Raw genomic sequence first — 12,396 nt, forward strand, 5'->3', positions numbered from 1 at the left:
TCCTGTACCACCTATGCATATTAGGATAATAGTTATTACTTACGGGCCATACCATTACTGTAGTGGCCATTAAATGAATCCCACCCCACCTGATTTGGGCTACTTTTCACATTTTTCCGATTTTGAACTCAAAGAAAGGCATTAAGGTTGTCATATTTTCATAAAAACACATCTTGGAAGAGTTTATGGACCATGAACTGCATGGTTGAACTTCCTGCTATCAACACAGATCAGCTGGGGCAGTTCAAAAAAAGTATGGAGGATCATATATACGGGCCATCTAAGAATGGCGGTTGCAATCACTACTACAGGTGGATTGGGGGCGAAGGGGTAAATGTAGGCATTTAAAGTAGGAAAATATAATGACTGATTATTTAGGCTACTTTATAGTATATAGCTGTTATTCCATGAGTTCAACATATTTAGGAGCTAACCATACATCTACATTCTGTGTTTCATTTACCTGTGTACTTTTATCACATGCTATAAATAGATTTGGATGTGCAGTATATATATGTCAGATCAAACTATTTTCTGTGCTAAGAACTTCATTATTGAAAAATTTTAAAGGAAATTTTCAAAGTAAAGTCATATGCTTATATATCCTAAATAATTATTTAGTTCCAATTAAAAACATTAATATGCAATAAATGTAATAAACCAGATCAAATTTTTTAACAAAAGTAATGTGTTTTAAGTTTGTATCAAACTGTATGCAGGTTTAGTTTAGTATAAGTTTATTTTTTTTCTGGGTAGCTGATTGGTTTTGAAAATTTGACTTAACACCCAAAAAATATTTAAAAACAGACACGGCCAAATGATCTATATGTATATTGTAACCTAAGTTGATTAGGATAGAACTTGGTACCAAAGTATTCAGGGTTATTGTTTAGTATATGAGTTTGTTTTTTTCTGATTGACTGATTGGTTTTTGAATTTTTTTTTAAAGTTTTGAAACCAATTTAAAACAGACATGGTCTAATGGTCTGGATTATGGACTAAATGTAACTATATCAATTTGGCTTTACCTTTTTTTTTTAACAACAGAATTAAATCTTTATTTCAATTTCTTCTATGTTACAATTTTGCTTGACCTTAATATTACTTTCCTGTTTACAATCGTGTTTACATGGTTTGTCAAGTGTGGAAAATGACACAACAAATGATCTTTATTTTAAGTTGGTCAGATTTAAGTCGGAAAAAGTTATACAATTATACTAAGTCAGCTTTGTGATTATTTAACCTACATTTGTAGTAAACTAATAAAAAGTCACTAGTATTTTCTACCATGTTATATGAATTCACTTTGACAAAGAGGAAAACAAAATCTAAACTTAATCTTTATGCACCAATTTAAAGTTTATTAAAGAGTTACATGAGTTGACCCAGGGTCAATTGGCCTAAATAATGTCACCAAACAATTTGTTTTTACTATGAAGTAATAACATAAGCATTTTGACATAGGAAATATAGGAAAGTGCACGATTTCAAAAGTCATCTTTTTAAAGACATAATTTATCAGTGACTTTTTAAAAAAAAAGTATATAGCGAGTCCCAGCTTTTGAAATTGAAGAAAATACCGTGAAAAGGTTTGAATGTTATTGAAAAGAGAGAAGAAAAAAATAGTGTGTACCTTTTTTGTCTTTCTTTATTCATATATATATAGGATCAAAACAATGAATATTTCATTATACAATAAATTTATTAAACTTTTGAAGAGAGCCTATAGAAAATGTATACTTTGTTCATTATTTTAATTTATGGTTCACCTAGGCCTATACCCACAAAATTCATGAAAATTGACTCCACAAGTAATAATGAATCCACAGTACTTATAAACGTATAGAGCAAATTCGTAAGTTGTTTATCCTTGTTGTCTGTTAACGTAAAATACACTAGCAGTATATTATAATTATATGAATCATTATTTTTTGCAGTTAAATAGTAGTCAAGAGACTGTGCATGCTGAAGCTGAAAGTGGAGCTACAGCCTCTGCCATCGGGGACGACACAGAACATTTATCGTCCCCAGAGGAACACAGCCGGGCAGAAGCCATTGTACTAATAAGACATCAGCCTAGTTTCCAATACCATGGCTCGGACACATTCTGTGCAGAGACTTCACCACATACCACAAATATTATGGCTCATATAGAGCTGGAGGATGAAGACAATAACTTAAGTGACAACGAATGCAACGAATTACACTCATTAATGACAGGTTTGCCCAGAAAAGACAGCGGTGCCTCCACAGACAAAGGAGACGTCTAGTGTCAGCTCTAAGGAGCCGTTTTTTATTTGTGCATTATCAAATGGAGATTAAACTTTTTCTTTGAGGACTTTTAAGGTCCTTTCTCAAAGAAATCTTTCACAAATTTAATGTGAAATTGTGGTTTTCTTTCATTCAGTTGTAGAAACGAAATCTGCAGACTTTTGATGAAACAGTGTTGTTTTTACTTTGAACAAAAGTCCGATCATAGTACTCTGTTACCTCCTAATTGAGTCCTTTTCCATGTTGAATATGACATGCATTTACATGACATGAATTCATGCAGAAGTCATCTTATGTACATCTATATAAAAGGAAGTAATTCAACGCATAAGCTCCATTTGTTGTATCTTGTCAACATTCACAGACACTGATTTGAAAAAGTGAAATTCCAGTTCAAAGAATATTTGAAAGGGGAGATAACTCATCCCAAAGAGGAGACAACCCTGTAGCTGTCATAGAAAGATAGTTGCATATTTCACAAATTCTCATTACTACTAGTCTTATTTGTTATTGAAGTTGTTAAATTGTTGTTTATATGTATGAAAGTTATGGTAAAAGTAAGTAAAGTGCTTCATGGTAATATTGTGTAAAAATGTATCCCATTATTTATATTGTTTCTTGCATTTGTAAAATAGTGTTTGTCAATTCACATGTCTGCATTCAGCAGTTTTATTTGTGATTTTCATTCCATGCATGAGTGGCATGACCTTTGATGCCATTTTGTTCTTTTGTTGTCACATGATCTGAACAATCAGATTCATTTAAGTCACATGACCTCACCTCAAGGCTATATTTATAAATCTGTCACATGTCTCCTTACATCCAATCATATGCTACATTTGTAGTACCTTATTCACAATTCACTGTGTTGATAATTGTAAATATTTATTTTGTGTCTTTACACATTTATAGGACACTTTGTATCAAAGTTGAAAAAAATACAGTAATTCAATCATATAGAGAATTGAAAAGGAAAAATTATAAATGAAAATAATTTTACTATTTTGTTTTCTGTGCAATTTTTTTGTAGATATTACGAATCTAATCAGGCACTGTGTGAATGAGGATGAATGTTGATCCCGTTTTAGACTCCTTGTCAAAGCCATGTACAATATAGCATTTTGAAGTCATACTCCATCAGTTGAAGAGAATGTAGTGTAGACACACTGTGACAGTAGGGAAGAAAAAAACAGACAGAATTCCCAGCACTTATCACTATTTTTTGTGCAGCTAACTGCCAATCTTTAGAAAATTTTATTTTACAAAATAAGTAGTACTGTAAAACAAAAATATGTTGTCATATTTTCTTGTATTCTGGATTTTCATTATTCTCAAAAGTTAAAATAGGTTTTCAAGCACATTCTGCTCTGTTAGCCTCTAGTCTGATGCCCCAGACTAGTAAAATTTTATTCAAACTAGTAAGTTATTGCAAAATTTTGTTTAGACACATTAGGAAAATTTCTGAGTATTGGTCTTTGGACTAGAAGTTGCATAAGAATTTGGTACAGACTGAATATGTATTATTTCTGTCAAGGTTTGTTCCTTGAAAACAAATATAAATCATGTATATTATATAATAATATGATAATGATCATAATTCTTGAAGTATGTCAAAAACAAATTGAACAGGATATTTTAGCATCATTTAAGGGCTCTCTCACAGACATTAAAATCACCATAAATATTCCCACTATTTTAAACTGACCATTTTGCCCACTTCCTTGTTTGTCTCATTATAAATAAATGTAATAGATACAGATCTACATGTCTACATGAATGGACCACATCAATAATACAATGGGTCAACTTCAAGCCAGTTAACTTCAATTATTGCTTTAAATTTTTTCAAATTACTTAATTCCATTATAGGAGGGCTAACACATGATGAATTTTGATGATAAGGTCATAGGTCATCAAACTACCCACAACCAGGAAGTCATTGTTACGTATACAATGTAAATGTAAACAGATTGCAAGTGCTTTACTCTTTATAGCAGATGTTCTAAAAGAAATTTGTTTGTTAACTGTAAATGAAAAAAAAGCAATTAGTAACAAATTGCAGAAATGAAAGTCAAATAACCAGAATATGTTTCTAAGCAAATTATTAACTTCTTTGTCTCATTTCATTCACCCATAATCAGTTTTCATTTCTGTACATAATACCTTTGGCCATTTTATTGAGAAGAACGAACAAATAACGTGAATAACAACACGTAATCTCTACCTGAAGTTAATGACATTTTATTGAATATCTGTCATAGTGTTTCTCAGTTTGCGGCATGTAATTATACCACACATCACTGAAAACTTTGAATCTATAAAAGGAGACAAGCCTTTTTAATTAAATTCTTGTTATACACATTTAAGAATTTATATAAGATGTGTGTTTTATTTGTAAACACGACTTTTGAAAGTAAATGAACGGTGCAGATTTTAAAAGGCATCGTCTGAACATCTATTGTGGTCATTAAGATCCAACTTTTAATGTTTTGGCTCTGTTTGAATTTTTTATCTAATTTTGAATTCTCGTTCAAAAAGATGATAATGAACGTTTTTCTTCAATTTATTCACTGTTTTGATGTTGACAGTAGTTCTTTACAACTGTAAACATGTTCTTGTGAAGCAAGTTACAAGCCTGCTCTGAGGATCCTCTTTTTTAAAGAGGATGTCAAAGCATGCTTGCAGCTTGCTCTTAGAACAGATCTAGGACCCTTACAATGTTACCTCATTCATAAAAATTAATGTATATGTATATTGAAATTCATTGAAACCTGGCTTGTGTTTGTATTACACAGGGTTCGTATTAGACAAATTTCTCTGCATAGTAATGGCCAAGTACATGACAGGAGTTGGAAAAGATTTGATCCGTGCATTTGTTGTAAATTTTTTCGGAATTTTGTTGAGATTTGAAAAAAAATGTTATGGATACTGTAAATTCAGAAATTATTGCGTGCATTTATTATTGCGATTTTGTCATTTTAGACTAAAATGCGATTTTAATTTTGCGATATTGAGAAAAATCCTGTTTAATTCATATAAAAAAAATTTCGAAATGCGAGTTTAAATTATTGCGATTATAACCCTGTCGCAATAATAAAAACATCCCAATAATTTCTGAATTTACAGTATTTTGATGTGAAATTATAATGTTTAATGAGTGATCGATTTTTGAGAAAGGAAATTGTATAATTTACATGGTGTGGTTGAATGTGTGTGTTCAGTGTATCCCAGTGTTGTATGGTTATATGTAGAGAGACTGTCAAAGAATGTTGTTAATTAATTATTATTTATTTCATTGTTGACATTGTCACTGAGTACTGCATTGTTTATATTTGTTGCATAAGTATTGTGTACAAATTTGGAATATACATCTTTATTTAATATTTTCGTGACGACACTGTAAAAACATTTTCACATAGCAGTTGATAGTAGATGCTTTATAGAATTTGGAAAAGAGTGGCTTTTACCATTCCTACCACAGATTTTCACATTTGCCCCCTAGTTACTCTGTGCAGGCCATTTCATAGTAAGTCAGGCTCTGAAAAATAATAAAAGGGCTATAAAATAGTGTTGAAAAATTGAAAAATTTAGAAGCAAACACCTTTAGCAGCAGCCCTTAAGCATGGTCCAAGTATTCTCTTTATGAAAGCTCTTGGTATTCACATGAAGGGCTTTCATATAGAGGATGATTTGCTAAGGGTATTTTTATTAAAGATTTGCTTTCAAAACAAATATATTAATCCTAAGAGGAAAGCCTTTACAAAACACAACATTTTGTTATATTAGTTAAAGGATTTTTATAGAAATTCAGCTCAAAATAAACCAAAGAAATAAAAATTTGTTCTCATAAATTTTTAGAATATATGACTTAATCGTGATTTATAAAATGATTTCAAGCTAAATATACTTGAAGTAGTTGGCTAAGCCTTCAATTAAACATTTAATTTATTATTCAGTTTCGTCAAAGAAGGGTTATTTTTTAAACTCTTCCAAAGGGGATGTTACTTGAGCAAGCAGGGTAAAGTTATACAGATCAAATATCATTGTTTGGGCTGGTTTAATGAAGTTTTGTCCCTTGTTGATTTATTTGTTAGTAAAAAAATGTTTATTCATACTTTGATAATGAGGTTTTATGTAAAGGGTTTATCGATATTAGTAATTTCTGGGTTTTTTTTACTGATATTTGCAAGAATTGTTTGATAACAAATAGATTTTACCTTTTCGATTTTGCTGTTATTTTTCTGAATAATGAAAAACAATAGTGTGTTCATAAATTTGATTTTTAAGAGCACTTTGTGTAAATGTGTACTCCATGAGATATTAATATTTTGTTGGTTTGAGGTAGGAAACACAACTTATAGACATTTATCATTAAATTTATGGTTTTCCAATTTACTTGGTAGATTGTCTTGATTGACCTTTGGCTTTTGGCTAGTTACAAACATTGATTAAGCAATACAAAACAACATAATACATCCTGATTGAGCAACAGTTAAATTTAAATAATATTGATAATTTCTCAGTTGATAAATTATTGGAATTAACATCAAAACTGTGTTTCCTGAGGCAAAGTTGACTAAATTTGTAAGTCCCATTTTGTTATAATTCCCCATATAGTTATACATCTTTGACATTTTGTCTATGATAGCCTTTCTTGAAGATCAGTCCAACCAATAGATTGGAATTGTCCAAATTCGTTGTATTAGAACCTTATTCATAAAGTGCAATTCCATATTGTTTTGAAGGGGAAATGCTTTTACAGGTTAATCATTAAACATCCCTTTTCCCAACTGTTATCGTAATTTTTATACGACCAAAATTATTAATGTTATTTGTAGTACCCTATTTTAGAGCTTACGTTATCAAATTGAAAGAAATATGTTGTTATTTAAGGGAGACCGAGGAAGAAGGACATTACTTTTACTCAAGTCACTTTTACGTTTGTTTTTACCCTTTTCATAAATATATTCTAAGCTTCTAAATAACACAGTTAAATTAAAATCTGTGTCCCATGAATGCTTCACAAGCATTGCTGAAACTGACAATTATTTCAAACACATTACTGATTTAAAGAGAAGAGTCATCTCCCTTTTCCTAGGTTTACCTCGTTAATTTACAAGCCCATAAGTCTGAAGAATGGTTTGTGAGACATTGAGAAGTAGGGGGCGCCATGCTCTGAAACTCACCATATCATTTATAAACTTGTGTATTTAGTCATTGATGAGGCAGCTTGATATTATATTGTGTTCTTGAATAAATTGTGTGGTGTATCACAAGGGTCAAGGTCAGAGGGTTTACACAATAAATATCTGACATTATTAGACATATTCAATTCTTTATTATGAGATAAAAATTGTGGAGTGATCTTGAAAAAATTGCAGTAAAGGGAAAAAATCAAATTCAGAAATATAGCACTTAGAAAAAGATTTAATGTAATGTTAGCTAAAAATGGGAATTGCTGAAATTTTTTCTGTATTAATGTGAGTGAAAATTTTTTATAGGTATCTTAATTTATCAACTTGGTAACAGCAGTTTAATTAGGTTTTTTGCTGGTGTAAATTTCTGAATTTTGATTAAATAAAGTTAATTTTAAAAGAAATAAACATTTAGAAAAAAGCATCTCATTTCACTGCCAAGAATTCTTTTGGATTCCAATTCTTTGCGATCTGCATTCTGCTTAAAAAATTGTAGTTTTACCTACAATTTTAAAGGTTTCATAAATTTCTTGGAAACAATATAAGAGTATGGTTTGAGTACATGACTGTTGCAAGGACATAAGAACTTTCTACACATTTAAAGTTATAGAGAACAAATTACATTTAATCATATGGCCAAACCACTAAAACTTAAGTATGGTTTGGACATAATTCATGTGTAGGATTTTTACTTAAAATGTAAAACAAATTGAAAGTGAAAATGATATTTTAACTTCCTTGTTTAAAATTTTTCTTTAATGAAGTAGATCAAAACAATTGGAGTCCTTAGTAGATTCTATTCAATGCATTTTATTAATAGTTCTGCATTTCATATCTAGTGATGACCTTTGACCCTTTGAATAGAAACATTTTACCACATATAATATAGTGCTATTATATCATTACGAATGTGCTTGTAAATATAAGCTTATTTCTCGGCTCGCAAGAGTGTTTGCCCAATCATGTCATTAATGAAAAAAGAAATCATTTTATTTATAAAAGAAAGGCGTGTTGCCTTTTATTTCAGTGTGACTGCAACATGCTAGCTCGTCAAATTATTTGTGGGTTGTATGTTTATTCTTGAAAACAATCTTCCGACTTGCTCTTGGCCTATTCAGTTTAAAAGCTCTGATCCTTACATTGAGTACCAGTTGATGATATGAGTTTATTTAGAAAAGATGCTCAGAGCATGCTTGGAATTTTGCTTTCAAGAATAAATTCACGACCCTTAATTTCATCAGTAAAGTTTGTAACTCATTATTGTAAATGTTCTTGATTTTCTGAAGAAAAAAAATGTGCTATATTTATGATTTCACATTTGAGATAGAGATATGTATGACAGTAAGGCAGATAAACACATAATAATAATAATATGTAATTGTTTTTAACTAAATGTCTTTTTCTAAAGGATATTGAAAATATTAGAATTTCTGTATAAGTTTCACCCAACTGGGCTTAGCCTAAACTGCTATGTAATTTTGAAGAACTTGCCCAAGGTTTTAAAACTCACTTCAGATCAGTGATTTGAAGAATATGTATACTAGGACTCAAATAGTTGATTAGAAAAAGGGTATTTCGATGTGCAAAATGAAATTCTGTATCATGGTTTACATAGATTTATGTTTTCTTAAACAGAACATCCTTCAGTTACATAGCTTTATTATTCATGCTCAGTTATGTTAAGTTAATTAAGTACTGTAAGTTTAGAAATTATTGTGTGCATTTATTATTGCGATTTTTGAAGAATAGACAAAAATGTGAGATTAATTTTTGTGATTTTTTTGAAAATCTGCATACAAATACATGTATACAAGATCTTATTATTGCAAAACTCACCCAGTCACATTATTCGCATTAATAAAAACCTTGCAATAACATCTGAATTTACAGTAATACGTGTGTACTTATAGTAGAATGACTTATTATGATTAAGACTTGAAAACAGTACCAGTTGTTACAGTCAAAGACTTATATAAGTAGTGATGATTATGGAATTATGTAGATTGTTGTTTTGAAAAATACCGGTATTGAAAAAAAAATGTTTTAATGTTATTTTGATATATTAACAAAAGGTAGATAGTCATGACCAAAAATTTATACTTTTTTTGAAATCCTAAATCAATCTTTATTATGCATTATGATTTAGAACTAATTCTGGCCATACCTGTTATGCCACTGCGTCAAAAAAAAGGAATGAGAGAAAAAAATATTTTAATCAGAAAAAAAAAAGTTACTAAGCTTTAACATGATGCTTTTACAGATGTTCATGAGATAGATTAAATCTTTATTCCGACTGTTCTAATATGATTGCCACTGACGAGTCATTAATAGACTAAATGCCAGCTGACATACAAAATTATTAGCCAGTTATTTTCGATGACTTATTCCAAGTCCTTGTTTACTTTCAAAATTGAAAAGACCTTACCATTTAATGCAGCCAGTGACACCAACATTTTTTAGTTATGGCTATCTACATTGTATTATGTAGTGAACAATGTTCTCCACAGCCCAGTTTATATGTGTGTGGATACCTCACCTTCATACCTAGATTTTCACTCTGGTTTTATGGATTTCCTGTACATGTACATGGGTTTCTTTATATGTCAGAATTCAATGAATTTTGTATGGGTTTGCAGAAGAGTGATAACTATTACACAGATATTCTTAGAACGAAGTGAAAGATGTATATTTTTTTTTCATACAAATATGTTTCGTTTCATTACAAACTGATTCGTAACATTGCAAACTTCCTAGATTTTGAATGTTCATATTTAAATTGAGATGCACTTAAATTGGTACGCTAAATGAATCTATAATTTTCATAATTTTCATATAATCACTTACTTGAGTTGCATTTGGTATGAATGTAAATTGGTTTCACTTTACAGACTTATAGTGTTCCAATCTCAATGAAGTAGTATCTGTTTAAACAATGCTAGAATTAAAAAAATTTAAAAAGCAATAAAACTATCAAAGACCCCTGATTTCAGTCTTACATACTTCTAGCCAAACTGAATACATATTAATAAATCCATGTATAATTGTGTACCTATTGTAGAGCCAGAGTATTGCTACTGTACATAAAACTCCCTTGCCAAATGAGAAATTGTATATATATCATTGTTAATGCTGGTTTAGATGTATGTTTGTTATTGCTTATTAAATCTATACCAACTATATTTTGTGTCTTTTTCTTCATGAATTAGTGTGACTTCATAGTCCACTTGTGAATACTGGTATATTGATAAAAATGGGTATGAAAAATAATGGAAACTTATACTCATAAGTAAATAGGAGGCAAATTTAGAAAATTGAAAGCAACATTCACAAAAAAAAAAAATTGAAAAAATTACATATTTTTCTTACATGTCATTCTCGTTTTCTAATTGTAACACCTCTTAATAGCTCAAATCGTTTAAAGTTGGAAAAATATGATAACTGTGGGTATCAAAAGACGTATCCTCTAAATTGGCGAACTGCATTGCTAGTGTTTACACCCATTTAATGCAATTCTTATAATGTACATGAAACAAAGTAACAATATTTGTTACTCTACCACAACATACATGATTTTTCGGTTTTCGACTTCATGTTTGATTTAGATTTCTACTGATTTTAATCGAGCGTCACAAATGAGTATATATGCAGACAAAACTAGCGTATGGCATACCAAATTACTGTAAATTTAGAAATCATTGCGAGGTTTCTATTAAAGCGAATAATGCGACTGGGCGAGTATCACAATAATAAGTACTCTCATTCTGATGTCGGATGCATATATCTGTATAAATTATGTCCATTCTTCAAAAATTGCAACAACAAATGCACGCAATAATTTCAGAATTTACAGTATAAGCCTGGTATCTTGTTCAGATTTTTTATACATATATTTTTTTGAGTTCACGAAGTTAAAGCTATAGCACTACTGTTGTGTATGTATATATGAACTACCATTTCTTGGGAGCACCACTATCGAAATAACCTAAAGGAAAAACATTTCACATTCTGTACTGGCACATCAGCTGAGCTCTTTAACCGGACAATGACTGAGTGTTGCTAGGAGACTATAACAACATTATAAAAGTGCCTAAAAATTATACTCATAAACACCATTTTGCGAAAAATAAATAAACTAAAATGAGACAGGTGTTACATGTGCAATTAGGTGATGCAGGGGATATAGAAAACCAGAAAATTGTCAGGCTTATAGATTGTAGACACTTTACTCATCTATTTTCGGACAGCAGTTTGAGTAATAAAATCGATGCAATGGGTGGTTGACGGTCTAAAGCAAACAGTTTTAGACCAACAAATTTCAAGAATTAATGAACATATAACTACCGTACTGAATATGTATGTAGAGAAGTGTATATAGTAACTAGATTTTATCTGTTAAACTCATAAGTTGAAAATAAACTGACAACGGATTGGCTTAAAAAGAAAAATCCCATCAGACAAACACTCTTACGGAGAGAGAAAAAAACACGAGTTATGTCTCTTTGAAATGTAATTTATATTGAACATAGTTATAAGCACTCCCACCCGCACATTTCTTGTCGAATTTTTATAAAGTTGTATGAAATGTTTATATCAGCGATGTCTTGGAAAAGTGCAAACCAACTAATTTTACAGGAGATAGAAATATATGGAAATAACATAATTAGCGGTCTCATGTCTACATTTCTTGAAAGATATTCATAAAAAGTTAAAAAGAACCCAAACAAATATTTTTTTTCAGTTATTGATTTGAACAGATAAAATATTTGTATCGCATGTGATATTAGAAGTCGGTTCTTTCGTTATTTTCATGGTTCTTTTTAATATTCAGATATACAATTTGGGGAATTTACAATATGGCAACCTCCGTTAACATTGTAATGTGCATGTGCAAATATTGTAAACATAAGTTTGAATTCACTAGTGTATTAAC

General features: G+C 30.3%; 1 protein-coding gene across 2 annotated transcripts in view; it reads left to right on the forward strand.

Moving 5' to 3' along the window:
* Window positions 1-10,645, forward strand: part of LOC127716161 (RING finger protein 150-like) — a 50,433-nt gene extending 39,788 nt beyond the window's left edge. For both annotated transcript variants that reach the window (XM_052222275.1, XM_052222276.1), the window contains one exon: window positions 1,938-10,645. In XM_052222275.1, the coding sequence (XP_052078235.1) occupies window positions 1,938-2,270 (333 nt within the window). In that variant the 3' untranslated portion in view covers window positions 2,271-10,645. The remainder of the gene's footprint in view (window positions 1-1,937) is intronic.
* The last annotated feature ends 1,751 nt before the right edge of the window (window positions 10,646-12,396 follow it).

Source organism: Mytilus californianus, unplaced genomic scaffold (genome assembly GCF_021869535.1).
Source record: "Mytilus californianus isolate M0D057914Y unplaced genomic scaffold, xbMytCali1.0.p SCAF_9, whole genome shotgun sequence".
In the NCBI taxonomy this organism is placed as follows: domain Eukaryota; kingdom Metazoa; phylum Mollusca; class Bivalvia; order Mytilida; family Mytilidae; genus Mytilus; species Mytilus californianus.